General features: G+C 40.0%; 1 protein-coding gene across 3 annotated transcripts; it reads right to left on the bottom strand.

The window, feature by feature from the left end:
• Positions 1 to 789: 789 nt before the first annotated feature.
• CWC15 (CWC15 spliceosome associated protein homolog) lies at positions 790 to 17,567 on the bottom strand. Of its 3 annotated transcripts, none has more exons than XM_040583653.1 (7): positions 17,454 to 17,567; positions 15,018 to 15,156; positions 12,830 to 12,942; positions 11,816 to 11,904; positions 10,921 to 11,031; positions 1,876 to 1,994; positions 790 to 1,139 (listed from the first exon to the last, which is right to left on the bottom strand). In XM_040583653.1, exons 2-7 carry the CDS (start codon positions 15,146 to 15,148, stop codon positions 1,010 to 1,012), a joined length of 693 nt encoding a protein of 230 aa, XP_040439587.1. In that variant the 5' UTR covers positions 15,149 to 15,156; positions 17,454 to 17,567; the 3' UTR covers positions 790 to 1,009. The 3 variants fall into 3 exon arrangements, with proteins under 3 accessions (XP_040439587.1, XP_040439588.1, XP_040439589.1); XM_040583654.1 differs by lacking the exon at positions 17,454 to 17,567 and adding an exon at positions 16,945 to 16,962; XM_040583655.1 differs by lacking the exon at positions 17,454 to 17,567 and adding an exon at positions 15,607 to 15,624.
• Between the last annotated feature and the right edge of the window lie 78 nt (positions 17,568 to 17,645).

The raw sequence follows: 17,645 nt of genomic DNA, 5'->3' as shown, positions 1-17,645 counted from the left end.
TTTGCAAATGTTAGGTTCATGTCCAGCGCATCACTTGGCCAAGATTTCAAATTCAATTGAGATGACAAAAGAGGGGGGGGAAAAAATCCCCTCACAGCTGAAATTTTCTACAGTGACTTAATATTCTATACTGCTCTATTAAGTGTTAAAACGGACATTTAAGAAGTAAGCAGTGTACTACGGTATCTTGAGATCACTTGTTTAATAAAAACACTCCCTTGCAAGTTTCTGACAACACCACTACTACTGAACCATGCACACACAGACTGAACCTCGAGGCCACGTTTGTGACTGAGGGACTGAGCTCTGCAATAGTTTATGAAGTGGAAAAAAAACCCCTACGGTTCCACAGAGTATTCCCCCCTCAAGGCTCCCCTAAAGCACTACATGGTATTGCTCCAGAAGTGCTGAGCCAAGAGAGCCCCGAAAGCAGGGCTGCTAAGAGCTTGGGAGCTACCCCACCAAATGGTAACTTGGTTGACAGTAAGAAGAAACTAAAAAGGAAGATTATTAACTAAGCTTCTAACTAGCTATTAAGAGGAAGTCCAATTTGCTACAGAAAGTATAGCTCTCTTCAGTCCACGCTGCTTATCACGCTCAGCTATTCCCCACCTTTGGTGATACTGACATTTATCTAAGTTGCATAAGTCACAAATCACCATCACTACAAATATAGGCTGTTTTGAAAAGCAATTTAAACAATTAGAAGTATTTACTGCAAACCAGCTTCTCTCTTCCACCATTTATAAGGTGGCCAGTGAAAGTGAAATGCACATGAACAGAGAAACATTCATGAAACACAAACTTATTTAATTAAAAATTAAAAGGAAAACATACTGCAGGAATAAGAACTCCAGATACACAGCAATTATTAATGATGAAGCTGTTGATGATCTTGAAAAAGCATTTGGGAATTTATGACCAAATATTCAGCCTTCAGCTCTGAGGGAAAGAGAGGGAACAACCACGACCTTCCAAGTCCTTCAGCACCACCACACATAAAACTGTACTACTTGATATATTTTTCCATGAACTTTTTGTGAAATTCTGATCGCAGAGTATCGTTCACGAATCTTTTATCCTTTTTTGTTTCGTCTATCCCCTTGGCACAATTCTTGAACACAACATCATCATCCCATCTGAAAACAAAAGTTAACTTCAGTAAGCTTGTATGAAAAACAGGTGCAATTTACAAAAATACATAAATGAAGTTTGGTGTTCCTATTTAAATGTACTAAGAACAACCAGTCATTAGGATTAGATTTTAGCCTTTAAGACAAAAAAAACCACCCTATTTTTCTAATCCAAGCCATCTCCTACATGCTCCTGAGTTAGAAGAGAGAGGAGTGTCAGCAGCTTAAAGATTTTTTAATTAAATATTTTACCCTTACAGAAAAGAACAACCATCTGAACAGAGCAGAAAAAACCCCCTTTAAGCTAATGGCCTGAATTCTGATAAATGCAAGAATAACTGGACTAGCTGCAAACAAGAACTGTACAGAGAAAAAGGCTGGTTTTCATTAATTCTATTTACACTAAAAAAACCCCAAACCAGCTAGATTTTAAAGGGGAGCATAACACTGAATTTCTTGCGGAACTCTGGTCCTGTTAAGTTTTTTCTATCATTATGCACAACGTCACGCAAAACAATTCTCAATCTCTCTCTCTCTTTTTGAACACAAAGTAGCAGGATGATTCGTTCAGAGAAACGCACAAGACGATCACTACATGCATCAGTATCCCAATTCTACATTACACCGCTTGTGACAAGATCTGAGGAAGGAAAAAAACCCCAATGGCAGTGATAACATTTTCTGACCGTGAGCATCAAGAGGGAGCAAAGGGATGGCTATCACAGTGCAGACTGCACAGTACCTCCTCTTCACTTTGAAGTTTGCTTGAGGCTGTGCTGGGCCAGTAAGGTTCAGCAGTGGGTTACCACTCAGAATGTTCTCCATCCGAATTCTTTCTTCTTCAGCCTTTTGCTCTTGTTCCTGAGAACCAGAAATGGATATATTACTTTTCTAGGCCACTTTCTCATTCAGCTGGTAGAGATAAACATTACTTAGCTGTGAACACTCACCTAGGATTTGAATCCCTAGCTCAGACTTTTCAGAACATTTGACACTTACGTATGAGTAGAGTAAGGATAGAAGCAGAGACACTCTGAAGAGCTTGAAATTGCTAAGAAACCATCAATCTAGCAACACTCCTATTTGCTCTACTTACCTCTGATGTTCCATCAAATATTCAGTTAAATTCTTGTTTTACCATTTACATACTTTTCATATTAGAAACTGTACACAGATTAAAAGATTTTCTTTATCCTCATGAGAAAAAGAGTACATTATACAATACTTATTAGGTGGGAGAAACCTTACAGCACGTTGAAACTTCTCTATCTTCAGCAATCTGATTGGGTTTTAAAATCATAACTTCCCTAGGGATCAATTAAAAAGAATACTGAGAAATCCAAGGTGAAACTGAGCAGTGGATGTCATGAGACTATCTAAGAGTTCCAATATCAAGGGCCAGAAAAATTGTCTTCTCCTTGTACTGTCAAAAGCATGTAACTCGGGCCTAAGTGAACTGATGCAATACAGGCAACACAAAACACTGCCCATGCCTCTGCACTGTATTAATGTATTTAGTGACTTAAATGTTCACAGACTTCAGAGTGACTGTGTAATATTCGTTTCACATCAATATACTTTTCCACAATCTTTCAAATATACTGCTCTTTCATCAAAGTACCAGAAGGAGAAAAAAAGTAATTCTTTAAATTCGGATGACTAACTAGGTCTCCCGCTTCCCTGTGAAGTAAGGTCTGAAGACATTCTAGTTAAAAAATGCACAGAAGTCTCATTAGGACTGCAGGACACACAAACTATGGCTTTTAAATATTATACAAACTAAAGACAAAGAGATCACAAGGTTGTGGGGTTGTTGTCCCCCCCCTCAAACTGCAGAAAATTCATGGCTGAGGGCAGCTGCTATGGGATCCTAAAAGAGAAAATGTTTTTCTTGATAATAGTATTTACAAGGTTTAAGCGCTAAACTTGAACACTGATGTTTAAGTGTTAAACTTGAACAAGCCAGAGTTCTCTAGCTTCACACATTTAATCAACGCTAAGTGAAATGTTAGCAGAACTACTTATAATTCACAATGTTTTTCAATTGGATTGATCAGGTATGTGAAGTAAACCTATACAATACCCCAACCCTCTTAAGAACAATACCAACTTAATAAACATACGAATATCAGATGATGCAGGACCACTGGTAAAGATTTTACCTTTTGAAATCTACCCGTTTTAGTTATGAAAAACACCTACCATTACACTGCTTCTCACAAAAAAAATTTAGAACCAGCTGCAAATAATTGCTAGTGGGATGGAAAAAGCTCCCCAAAAGGGCATAGCGCTTAAAAGCATGGCACAGCTTCAGGACAAGCCCTGTAATGCCCTTATTAAAACATGTGCGTAGGCAAAACTTGCCCTTGCTGCTGTATCCATGGAGCTTTAACACAAACTGCAGCAGTTAAAAGTTCTTAACACAAATAAACTTAAGTTTTGCATTTTCCAACATAGTTCTCAATCCAATATTTGCATTCCAACTTCAGTTGTAAATACCACCCCAGTAAATAAGGAAACACAGAGAGCAAAAATATTTTATACGGAAAAGCAATTTCCTCCTGTACTAGAAATATGAATTCAAATTATACATTCCTTTCCTCTGTGGATTACAGACAAGAGATATACGCAGCTTCTTCTGCACAGTATACAACCGTTGATTTACCATCTTCTTTTCCTGTAACGCAGAGGAGCCAACAGCAGTGAAATTCGATTTACTGCAGTCGGTGTCATGTGTTCCCAACACAAGTCAAGCAGCCCTCAGACTACTGTACAGCACATGCATGCAAAGCACTAACCTGAAACCAAGCGAAATCTAGGATATTGTTACAAACAAGAAAATCAGTATTGGTTTTTGGGTACGTCCTGAGAGGCGATCAAATTTTGTTTAAGACCATTAGGCAAATGTACAACAGTATTCAAGCATGTGAAGCATTCTCTGTGTTGCCCAAAATAAGGTGGGCTCTGCATCATTAATCTCTGAAGCTCCATTAAAAGTGAGACACTGAATAAAACAAGAGGTCTGGGATAAACCCTAAAAGCAAATAAGAATGCTACAAACCAAAAATCCATACTGGACTATACTCAAGAGAAGATAGCACTAGTAAGAGAACTGGAAGAAATTAATACTCCCCTGTTGAAAAATGCTTTTGTAAAGAGAACTTATTCCAAGTCCTATATAGGTGAACGAACGCAGCAGTCTTCCATTTCAGAGCTGAACTCCAGGGGAACTCCCCTCAAGGTGACATGCAGAGCACGGCACAGTCTCACCCTCAAATTTCTAAGACATTAACCTTGGCCATGATCCAAAGTTACTGAACCTGTGCCTCATGCACCACTTTACTGGGCACACATAACTATCTTACGCTGATTTTTCACAACGCATGAAAATGCATACACTCACCACTGAAAAATACAGGACTACAATGCACTGCACATAGCCTTTCTTCAATGGTCTAAAGTCCACTGGAGTCAATCAGCATCTTCTGGGTGGAAATTACAGCTCTTCTTCCCTCCCCTCCCCCATTTCAGATTTAATCACAACAGTTCCTACAAAGCTGATGGTTCCAGCATTCTCTACCATGCATGAAGAGAACTGAAAAACATTCACTCATTTGAACTGTAAACATTCAGAATTACTAGAGGAGGATAAAGCCAATATTAAGAATCATAGAAAATATGCATGCAGTTCTCCATAACATAAGAACTCCAGCATTCTTATTACACACAAATGCACATTTAATTTTTCTATAATAAGATTTTAGAAAGCCATGTTAGGCATCCTCCTAACTTTTATCTGCTTTACAGAACCCATTCAGCCACAATTAGCCTGACATAGTTCGTTTTCTGATAATGAAAGAAGCATTATCAGACAGAAGTGATAAAATGTGGTCATAGAAAAAAAAAATCAAAATTGAAATAAGTTTTTAAAGGCATTACACTACAAGCAGTACTATGAGACTAAGAGTAGGACTTAGCTCCAGATTAAGACACGTACACCTAAACACCCGCTAGTAGACACCTGAGCTCACATATGAAGAACAGATCTAGAGAATACAATAAGAGTCAAGATAGCTCTTCTGCTCACACTAAATTACACACAGGAGACGAACCATGCTCCAGGCTCTATTCACTGCCTCTCCACTGCACCACCACAGAAGCTGGGATACAGAACTTACACATCGACCCCAACAACTTGGCATTTCAAGCTCAACTAGATCTTGTCTAAAACTGCTCACAGCTAGCAAAAAACTTTTAATCAACTAAACTACAACTACAACTAAACTACAATTCCAGAGGACTGCAGGGTAGCAAAAACTGCACTACCATTAAAAGCAGTGGTAGGAGTAATCTTGGGAATTTCAAATTATTACATTTTACTTTTGCACCTATTATATTATTAAAAATAATTATGAACATAACACTAACGGCAGCTGTCAAACATTCTTCTATAGTGACAACAGTTACATAAAACATCAATGAATCTTATTTTCAGAAATTGATTTTCCATATTCACATTAAGAGATGCTGCAGAGCCCCTGGACACTTTGTGTGACCCTTCCTTGCTTCCCTGTTCACAAACAGAACTCTGCTGTCTTTTAGACCCACAGAGGCAGAAAAACTAGAAGTTGTAACAAACTGCATAAGCTTACCTTTGTCATTAAAGATCAACAGATCTGAAAAGCAAAAAGGGAACAGATCCATGAGTGAGGCATCTCCAGTTTTAGTCACTTTACATAGGAGACCCAGTGTGCATGGTAATTTACTTATGGAATTCAGTTGTTCAAAACTGTTCTAGGTTGGATTACATTTCAACATATTTGCTACAAATTTTAAGAAGCAGGCTAATTCTGAAGACTAGTCTTGAAGATTTTTTGTCTTATTTAACTTCACTAAAACCTCCCAAAGAAGGTATTGAAGACTAATAAACAGGTAACTTACTCTTTTGTATCTTAAGAGACATGACATGGAGGAAACAATAAGTTTAACTCAGTGGTGTAAAGTTGACATTTACACTTAAGCCAAGTTATACATTTTGGCCAGCACTGCAGAAACCCTCATCTCCAGCCAAAAAGAGGTTTTCATTACGTTTCAGAATTTTCCACATAAATCTTCCACTGTCTGCTCCTGCAATGAAAGCTGGGACGCTCCAGGCGATGGGGCAAGGGTTGTATCAAATCAAACAGACCAGACATAACCTTCATAGCTGTCTGAGCTTCACACCTCTGAGGCACGATCAAGCACAGCTGTTCACAAAATAAGAGGCTCCAGTTGCTCCAAAGCCTACACTGTTCTTTTGTGTGGTGGAACAAAGGCTTATTAAGCTAAAACACTATGGATACAACAAACCCACAACAGAAGAAAAGCCTAAGGGGAAAAATAATACATCTGTATTCACTCCACCCTTTCTAAAATAATGCCCCTTTGCCTGCCTTTCCATTCCGCAAGACAAGGTATACAACTCTTTTCCTAAGCCATTTTAGCAAAAAAAACATGCTACAGATTATTCCATCACTACAGACAGCAGCGCTGTGCTTTCCAGTTGCAGTGTGTTGCACCAATGATCTGCAGAGATCAATCAGACATCAACCATGTTGTAACTACTGTGTTAGATGCAGAGGCAATCAACCAGGAATATTAAGGTGTGAGGAATAAGACTGAACTGGCACAGGGAGTCCCATACCACAAGCAAGCAGATGGAGATGCTGCTATGTCACTGGGATCTTACAGGAAGCCTTCAATGTACAAGGGAACTCAACATGTAGCATCACAGCTGGGAAAAAAACAAAAGTGGACAAAAACATATTAACCTTAACTAAACAATTATTCCTTATCTTGCTGTAAAGAATAACAGTCTCTTGGCATATTTGTTTCTGACCACAAAGGAAAGAAAAACGTTGTTACCATAGCGTTGGGTTTTTTTTAGTATAGTTCCTACCCTTAGCACAGAGCAAGATTACTTTTACAGAAAGTGCTGAAATTCCCAAAATTACTCCACTGTGTTAAAGTAAGTTATCCTACTTGGTTTTTATAGATGTTGAGTAGCTGGAAGAAAACCTGAAATACGCACATTTCATTGAAGGCTGAAAAAAACATATCACATGACCTTATCTAAATGCTAATTTTTGAATGACGGACTATGAAGCACTGCCTTTAGTAGCAGGGAACAAAACTCTGTAACAGAGACCCACCCCAGTTTTTTGATTCTAGGCAAATTACTAATACCATGCAATACAGTGATTGGAGCAACTGACTGAACCTTCAAAAAACAAGTAATCACAACGGCAGCATCTATACACAGATTTGTTGTTATTTTGCCACAAAGGAGGGGACATTATCATTAGTTCTTGGCAAGGGTAAGTATTACTAGCATGTCTCACACATTTAGTGAAGAGACATACTCTGCCATCTTCTTTTGCTTCTTTACTGAAATTCTTAATCACTGATCTGATATTCTAGTTTTAGTCAGAACCTTAAAATTTAAGTGAAAAGGTTAATATCTATCAAGATTCATTTTCTAATGTTTTATTTGTAAGTCTGTGGCATGGCTAAAACACAGGACAGAGCTAAAATCTACCCTGACCATTGGTAAAGTAATATATTCAGTTATAGAAAAACACTTGGTGAAATAAAACTGTTAAGAAAACAAACCAAAATTTTAAGTCTGTTCTCAGATAAGCACAAAATGACTGGATGTTAAAATAGCTTTGCTGGAACTGCACACATACATTTGGCTTCTCACTGGTTTGAGGTTTGGTTTTAATTATTTCCATTTACCTTTTAAGGAAGTGCTTGCAAATTGAAAAATCAAGAGCCTTGTAATGCTGAATTTGGAATATTGAAATGTTTCCATGAAACCTATCCATGGATAGTTCACATACACAGCAGACCTAGCATTTGTAGTTTTAGACAGACCCAGAATTATTCCACAGAAACAGCTTTCAAAGCTAAAATTTCCTGGTCAGCTTAGTGTCTATGAGAAACAACCTGAGAGATTAAAATTGTGGAAGGGATGAGAAAAGTCAGGATGACTCCCATGCTCAATCTGTTTATAAAAACATTTGTAGTATTTATTTAATATTTCTATTGTTTCTACAGAGTTCAAGGGAATTTAAGCATTTTGAGAAGTTAACAAGCTTTGACAGGAACTGCTTATTTGGTTGACAAACTGCTTCACAAACAGGGAAATATCAGCGTGAAGGAAGTTAGAACCTCTTAATGCTAGTATTTGTCAAAATCAGATTTAGGTGATTTTTATGGAAATTGGTATCATCACATAAGAGAAGCTAACAGAGAGTGTGATGATCTGAAAAAAAGCAGATTCTCATCTTCTGTTTTTAACTGCCATCCCACCAGAGATGCATTTTGTAAGGAGCAGTCCTCCTTTCATATCAACTTAAATACAGGACACCAAAGCGACCAGTGAAAACATTTACAAAAATGCAGTTTACTTCAAAGGAAGACTCAGAAATAACTGGATTAGTGCTTCAAATCAAAATAACTAACGTATCAGGAAAAAGAAAAAAACCCTGCATATGGCATGAATTTGGGATGTATTACTGTATTTTACCCACTTCATCTTGTTAAGACCCTGGTATGCTCCAAGAAGATGCAAAGACATATTAATCTGTATAACAACAACAAGATTTGAGAACGATGCACAGAATGAACAGTGAACAGGCATCCACACTCTACAGTTTCTCTTTGCCTTGCCACTGGTTTACCCACGCCGTCTACTATGGACAGCAATGTTTCAACCATCCCTGTACGTGGATTAGGACTAACAGTGACCACACAATTAAGACTTTGACATGAGATGTTATCCTGAAGTCAGCTGAAAGACTAATATAAGGTTACTTACAAAATTAGGTTTAAATTAGAGTTTGCAATACATAATAATATGAAATCCCACATATCTGAAAGGAAAAGGGATTTACATTAAATGGCTATAAAAATGCTTTGCCAGTAACACCTTGTTTCAAAGCCATGGAAACAAGGCATAATCTAAACAGAGTGCACCACTAAAGCCAACATACATAAATGATCCTTCCGAAGGAGACCCTTACTCCCAAACACTCTTTCCAAGGCTGCATCGCACCTTGGGTTTTACTTTTTCCATTAACGTAGTCTTAGTTTCCTACTCTCAAAAAACCCCAAGAAAAAATTCCAAGTACACGTAGAGAACCCACTATTTACCAAAGATGACAATTTTTAAGAAAGCCTATCTGCCCAACCAGTGAAAGGATGAATAGAGCAGGTAGCCAGTGAGTGTGCAAGTGTGCAATATTGCAAATAAATAATAGCAATTTTTAGGAAAACCCAAACATACGCAGTTCAGATAAGCGTTCATGTATTCAGTATGCACGCAGCATTGGACGTTATATACCCTGCTTCTGGGGGAAAGAGAACATCCAGGAAGGTAAAAAATAATACCAGTGAAGAGACAGAATAGAAGAAGCAGTATACTAAATACTTCATAGCTTTTAGCACCCTCTACTGACAAAGTAAAAATTTCATAGAGGTAACACTCCCACTTTCTACATGCAAACAGAGAAGCATGCACCTGGTTACCTGTGCTGCAATTTACTACCATTATTTTGCTAATGCAAGTTTTCTACACCAAAATGTGACAAGTTACACTGTTTAATCTAGATGTATTTTTTATATATATATTAAAAAAATAGATACTTAAAACTATCAGGCAAAGTGAAAAATCCACACAGATTAAGCTTTCATTTTAAGCACTGTGCAAGGACAGCTGAAGTAGCAGTCTTTCCTATACACTGCTACCCTTAATTTGTAGTTTAGTACATCTCACAGAGGAAGACACAGAAGAATTATTGATAGTGTTTTTAAGTAATTTTTATCATGTAATTAATGCAGAACACAATTTCATTGCTGCATGATGTGTTTCAAATGTCTAGATAAAGAGATGAGAGGCATTTCAGACACACTTTAATGTAAAGGACCACTCACAGGCTAGATGGAGAATAAAGTATCAACAGTCTTCTACAGCAAAACTTCTTCACTGAAGCAGCATGGTACGGCTTTTAGCATTTCAAACTACTTAACACCAACACCGCAGAGCTCACTGGTTTTACTGGCCTTGTTGATTCTAAAGGTAAATTTCTGTATTGTTAGCCAAAAGCAGGCAAGTACTCCAATGCTGCCTACAACAGAATTATAAACATTACCTCTTCTAGCTATTCCTAGATGCTACACCCCCCCATTCAGTCAGCTTACTGGAGAGCATTCTGAAAAACATTAAACTACAAGAATGTGTTAAGCTACAGGGAAGACTATGAGTAGCTCAGAGGCACCCAAAGATTAAGTTGTCACCAGCCTTTTGATTAGCCTCCTGACCAGCATTTAGTATGTTTGTTTAGCATGTTCTAAAAAACATCTCAGATTACCTTATACAAAGGCAACAAAGTGGCTTAGCTTTTTTGTTTTGGTTTGGGGTGGGGTTTGGGTTTTTTTTTTTTGGGGGGTGGGAGGGCATTGCATGAGTTTTTTGTTTTGTTTTTCTACACTAATGGAGATTCTCCATATAAAAACATACAAAACTACTCAATCTGAAGCACGCAACATTTTTCAAAAGCACTACAACAATTTTATTTAAAATTCTTGACAACAGTTATTAGACAGAACATATCCATCACACTTGAGAAGAGTTTTGAAGGGCGTGTGAGTTGTTTACCAGTTCTTACTCATGCTAAGTACTTAAGGCACACCAGTAAACTCCAGTTTGCAAAAACCAGATGCTCTTTAATGGGTGAAATCTTACCTTTCGAGCCTGTTCCTCAGCTCGTTCTTTCTTGATTTTTTCCAGTTCAGCCAGAAGAGCTGCAGTGTCATCATCATCACTGTCTTCCAGGTCCTCATCTTCATCATCTTCCTAACAGCAACAAACGGAAACAAGAAGCAGCTCATTCATTTCATTTAATAAAAACAGCCCTGGTCTGCCCAGCTAAGGCTGCAATTTGCTGCTGGCTGATTTCTGAAGTACATGAGTGCTTGCAGCACCAGCAAATATGGTACAAATAATGTTGCTGTTCAAGAGCAAATAAACACGACAAAAATATGTTTGTGCTTTCTGGATGACTGCAATTATTCTTTTTCTAATTCAAATGTGATGTAGCTGACAGATTCTCTAAAATGGCTGTCCCCGATCACTCTCTAATCATTGTAACATAAGTTGTTGTAGTAGTGCATCTGAATACCCTGTCCAACATTGTTAGGACCAAATATAACAGGATTAAAAAAACCTGAGGTTACTGTCAAGTCTTCGACCCAACTCCTAGACATCAGCATGAGGAGAGGAGCCAAGAGCAAGAATTCACTGCTCATGTAGACAATCATTGTATCTCAACAGTTCTATCTTTGGGAAATCTTCTAACTAACCCAGTAGTTGAACAAGCCTAAAGAGTTTCCACTCCCTGTAGTTTAAGTGGTACTTTCAGTTCCCCAGTTTTTGTGGGCTTTCCAAGAACACAACTACAGCACAGACCAGAATCCTCTGAACCACTCTGAACTTCCACCAAAGTAACGTAACTGTAAAAGGAAGATACATTGGAACGTGTCTTAGGTCTTTAGCAAACCTAAAAGTACATACTCTTTTAACAGCAAACCCTGAAGGCAGGACAATGAAAGGAAAGAAGACAGAAAAAAGAGATACATACATCAGTAAGAGGATCATCTGCATCAAGATTTGCTGCAGGAATCTGGTCTAGCCGAGGCTTCTTAGATACAGAAGATGATGTTGTATGTTCTATAGCATAAGATTTTTTAAAAAAAAGTCACTAAGGCACTTCATTTAACAGCATTTAATGTCAGGAAGCAAAAATCTTCATCAACAATTTGTCTTGCATTGCAGTAAGAGATACAAGCTTATGCTTACTTTTCCCTCATTTTTTAATCTTAATGCCCATGCTAATTCTTCCCTGTAGGTATCCTCAAGGGAAGCAATAACACCCCCAAACCTACCATTTTGCCTCCAGAGGTTTTTTGAAAACTTTATTTCAAGAAGAGAGAACAGCAGAAGACAAAGTAGTAGAGAAATATCCTTGTTCTATATATCCAATTGGAGGGTTCCCTTGAGATCACCTCAAAGCATTATTGTTGGCTGGTTCAGTCCAAACCGCACCTGCTTTCATCTGTGAATTTGAAAGCCCCACAATACCTTTGCACCTAAACTTATCTAAATTCTGTCAAGCTTTATACTAAAAATGAGTATTTCTCAAAAACCACTTTGATTTTCATTTTAATTATCATTCCACTCTATCTGAACAGAATTGCATTCCTCAGAAATGGAATTATTACTACACTGGTGCTGTAACACTAGAAGATGGGTCATTCCTCTTCTCCTTCCCGTTTTGCTTGTCCAAGAACAAAAAAAAGCGCTCTATTAGCTGTACATACTTGTTGCCAGTTCATTACAATCATACTGTATCAGCTGGTCTGCATGATGGCCTGCACTTTTCTATTGGCTGGCCTAGATTTCTGCTAGTACGAAGCCACCATGAAAGCCAGCGGACATTCCCTTGCAGGTCAATAGCTCTGAACTATCAGACCAATACCCTAAATTCTACTCTCATGACATGCTGTCTGCAACCCACAAACTTCTTACAACACCAAGTTTTGTGCAAAAGCAACACCACACAAAAGTATTAACATTTTTGTTTCTTTGTTCTTACCTCTGGTTGGTCTGTCTCTATTCTTTTCTCTTGCAGCAACCCGCTCTCTCTCCTCTAGCTCCCTTCTGAAATCACGGTTACGCACCTCTTCAGGAGCATCCTGAGTAGTTTGTCTAAAACAACATGGGGGGAGGGGGGAAAGAAGCTGAAGTTGACAGTCTGCAGCTGGGAGCAATTTTTTCAAGGAGGCAAATAAATCCTGGGGTGAACAAGTAAGTATAGAGAAGAAGAACTGGGTACCAAGTCAACATATGTTTGTTTATTCTCTCTTCATCAGCCTCCTTCTCTGTACACGTTACACACAGCGACATGCAATGCCACACACACATGCTCCTTCCAGTGACTCTCAAATAAATTATAAGACCCTACATAAATTCCTACAAAACCAGGATGACTACATCTTCCTTTTGTAGCTATGCCTGTATCTTCTGTTCTCCAGCAGTCCAAGCCCAGTGTCCTACCAGACACCCACAAGCATTATGGTCAACTTTCCTCACTATTTTACCATCCAAGGCTGCTGCTGCAAATCCAGTCTCTAAGACTTACAGATAAGACCAAGACTAGAACATACTTTTCATAAACTTTTTCTCCTCCAAGAGACTTACCAGAAAATCTCCCGTGGCCATTAAATAAAAAGTTGGGAGAACAGACAAAACACTAGCTTTAGTGAAACATGTAGCAGATACATGTTTTTCCCTCTTTTATGTAACACAGGCTGGCCAAAAGCAATAGACTATTTATATTTGAGTCACACTAAGTTCTACCTAGAGAGCACTGAATTTTCTGTGGAAATCTTGAAAAGAACTAATGAATAAGAACAAGCAGCAATTCCTTTCACCTTCCTGTGAACTCAGTGCTGGAAATAAGAGTGCCTGGAAGAAACCCAGACTTAAGCCATTACAAATACACCGTGTGCACACCCTGTCTTTATGATGAAGTATTTAATTTGCTTATGTAATTAAAAACCTGAATTTGTAATCTCTGATACAGCTGCAAAATCCCCACAAGCCCTGTTGTCATTCACGACAACATGAGTGGGACTGAAACACTGAACTTTTCCTGCAATGATGTAGTCCTGGCAATTTAACAAAGACAACTTTGTATTAGGTATTTGGGAGAAAGAACAGAAGACACTTAATGTCCCCTCCATCTCTCTCTCACACACAGTGATTTGTTAAAACATACAATGTATATTCCTCTACATATCTGCCTCCACACACTCCTTTCAAAGCAAGACTGGTGTTCCAAACCCCACTTTTGTTTAAAGAAACAAACCGCCAACAATTTTTCCTGTAACAACAAAATGTATTTGACAGCACGGTTTGTGCTGTTGATTTTAGTATTCTCCAAAATGCTCCAACTCCCTTACCCATATGTATTCTTGAAATGCAAAGGCACAGGAGAGATGCAAGGATAAACATCTTCTCAAGAAAGTGCAAACATAAAACCTTAACAGTCATTTCACTGACAAGGATAACATCATTTAAATAAAAAGAACATTTTTAACCTGAAACATTTCATTTAAATTCTAGGTATCTGTATCACATAGACTCCAGATTTCATTTAGTCTTTCAAAAGGATAATGAATATTTTGTATGCGTTTCAAACAGAGGAAAATATTCCCAAAATCCCATTATCTTTCTCACCTATTAAAGCAATTTCCTCTCCCAGGATCTGCATGAACCACCTGCAGTGTTTAACTTTAGCTCTTCCAACATGTACTACTTCACGAGTGCTATTCCATGATTTCCCTGCCTCCTCTTAATGTCCTTTCCAAGCGGTCCTTTGCAAATAACATGATGTGGTTTTCCTGCTTTGAAGACGTGCTCAACTTCACTCCTCTTACCCCATTTTGCTCTGCAAGTGACAGCACCCTCCATGGCTGAATCCTAATGACAATTTTCTTTCTGCTCCACTGCCTGAAATGCTTGGTCTCCAAAACACACCTTCTTCTGATGATTCATGTCCATAAGCAGTAATAAATACCACTAAGATTAAACCTCTCCAATTACTTACAATGCATTCGATCTCTTAGGTCGAGCTCACTCATTCGGCACTGCCATACAACCTGGTGTCTGCTCAGTGTCATGCACATCAACATGTAACATGAAAATTTCAGAGTACCACTCATAACAAAAAACTCATTCCCAGCCTGTTTTGCCGTAAGACCAAAGAAAACAATACTAACCTGTATTTGATTTTAGTATGAGAAGGAAGGTCTCTGCTGGAATATTGTTTGGATAGCTGACTTAAGTCTCCTTCACCTTTTCCTCTTCCTCCTCTCGCAGGTTCAAACGTTGGCCTCGCTGCTGTCGTCATTTTAACTACTACAGAATTAAGGGATAAACACTGTCATTACTACAACTTACAGTGAAAGACACTCACCAGAAGCTACTTTGTTCCTGGAACTGTGGAAGCAACAAGGCCCACTACAGAATACCAGCTATCACTCAGCTCATGATCCTTGAAATTCAAGGAGCTTTTTATTGACAGCACTGACAGACCCTATTCAGGTTTTCAAAATAAAAGTATTTTCCAATATGCTTGAAAGATGACACACAGATGCTAACAAGAGTATGAAGCTATGTTTGCAAAGTAAATAAAACCAACCAGGAGCTGGCCTCCTATCCTTAAGGCAAGCTGTACAGCCTTGCAACTAAACTCTTTCCCCTCCTGAAAAATGACAGCCAAAAATGACTGCCTACTGAGAACAACCCCTCCATTATCCCTCAAACCATATCTAGGTATCATCACCAGAAATGCTGGCTGACACGTACCAGCCTTGGATGGTGTTGACAATGAAATACTGAAGATCACGCAACTTGACCTGAATCACGTTCCAGCCCTCATCATGGACCTGCTCAGTTCTCTAGCACAGGCACAGCACTGTCATTAATAATGGAGGTCAGTCCTTTGGGGTTGACCTGTGCAGAGCTCCAGCTTGACAGCAAAACCTTCTGAAGAGCTAGAGCCAATGTTTCCCTGGTGACAGAAGGCGGACAGCTTTACCCTTATGTAAACAAAGTGCAATTAAAAATGCTTGGACAAACGCAGAAGTTTTCACCAGCTCTTGCTTAGAAACTGTGGGAACTCACATACTGCCAGCGTGTCCTAAAAAATAATGCCCAAAATTGCTACTAACAATTCTTCTGTGGCAAAGGAGTGAAAGATTCCAACCAGCCTCGGCCACATAGACACCCTGTCAGCATGGTACTGTGCTCAGCACTACTGAACAGGAGCTGAGACCATCCAATCCCAAACTACTGTGTCAAGAGTTTAGGATGGTTAACCAATGTCAAAAACCCCTGTGTGATCAACTAGCACCAGCTTAAATCTACTATCTGAAATTGTGCTCATTCATGCTTCACCATGACACAAACATCCATTAAGCACCGACCAAAGACGTGAAGATACAAGAGGTACATCTGCAGAGATACATAAAGGCACCAGTCCCATCAACCAGATGGTTGAATGTTACAGGATGACAAGACAACATATTAAAGATTATTAAAAAGCAAAGAAAAAACATGATACTACTTCATATGTTTTTGTGATGCACAAATAAAGGTTATTTACGTTCTGCTTGCATTAGTTATTTTTTCACTTTCAGTGAGATCACAAAACACATGACTTCAGTGTTAAAATTATGCAATTATTTGTTGTTCAAAGTAACATCCCATTAGAGAAAACACAGTTACTCCCACGGAATTACTACTCGGAAAACAAAACTAACAGATGAAAACACCTTTAAAGAGAAGTGAGAGAGTAACTAGCCTTGGCTTGTTAACCAAGGATTGCTGATGCTTCTCAGTGACGCTGTGCTGGAGTCAGCTGGAGCTCAGCAAGACGTTTTAGCTCTGCCTTAGCACAGACTCTGCCAGACCCATGATTCAAGAAAGCCACTTGCTCTCAAAACCCTCATCTGTGCTAGTTATAAGTAGCTGGGGGATCCATATATTCAGGTGAAGAATCAGATCCAATGTGGCTGCATAGTTTCATGAAGCATTAACAAATCCTCTGGAAACTGTCCCTTCTTCTCTCAAGTCCATCTGCATTTGACTCAGCCTCAAAGGACCCGAACTCAACCTGAAACCACTCGGGGATGTCACACCAACCTCTCGGATTTCAGAAATGGAGCCCTGGAGGTGCCTCTTCAGCGCTACAGGGAGGCAGGACCGGCCACGCAGGGATTATTTGCCAAGGAAAGCGACTGGGCCCGGCCCGGAGCTGCACTGCCTTGGCTACGCCGGGCTGCGCCACAGCCGCCCCCCCGCGACCGCCTGCCCGGGGGAGCCCGAACCCCAGCGCCGGGCCGGGCCGGCAGGAGCGGGCTGCAGCACTGCGCCGCTGCCACCCCTGCCCAGGGGGCTACGCCACACCGCCCGGCCCCTGGAGCTCCGCCGCAGGCCCCCCGGCCCGGCCGGGCTCCCCTGCTCTCCATAGAAACGCTCCCCCTCGCCTGCCCCGGCCGCGGCCCGGCCCCTCATAGGGACCCTCCCTCCCCCCCCCAACGCCCCCTGCCCGAGGGCCGCCTTCCTCTCGCCTCCAAAGACCTCGCTACAGCCTTCCCAAGCACGCACCCCCACCCCCGGCCAACTCGCCCACCGCCTCCCCGGACACTTACGGGGCGGCCTCCTCTCACCCTACGCAACTGCCTTACGCCACCACCATAATTCCGCCAAGCGCCCACAAGGCACTGCGCGGGAACCATAGACACAACGGAACGGAAGCCACGGCCGGAGGAGGACTTACCATAGAGAGGGTTGGCGGGACTGTCAGGTGAGGGAGGTGAGCGTGTCCACCTCGATGGCTACCG

Source organism: Falco naumanni, chromosome 2, assembly GCF_017639655.2.
Source record: "Falco naumanni isolate bFalNau1 chromosome 2, bFalNau1.pat, whole genome shotgun sequence".
NCBI classification, from domain to species: domain Eukaryota; kingdom Metazoa; phylum Chordata; class Aves; order Falconiformes; family Falconidae; genus Falco; species Falco naumanni.
The sequence above is the reverse complement of the archived record's forward strand: the minus strand, read 5'-3'. Positions and strand labels throughout refer to the sequence as shown.

Coding starts and splice junctions, on each gene's coding strand:
- CWC15 (XM_040583653.1), bottom strand. CDS start 15,148: ATGACGACAGCAGCGAGGCCAACGTTTGAACCTGCGAGAGGAGGAAGA. Junction 12,943..15,017: donor CATACTAAAATCAAATACAG/GTTAGTATTGTT, acceptor ATGTTGTTTTAG/ACAAACTACTCAGGATGCTC. Junction 1,140..1,875: donor AACTTCAAAGTGAAGAGGAG/GTACTGTGCAGT, acceptor TTTTGTTTTCAG/ATGGGATGATGATGTTGTGT.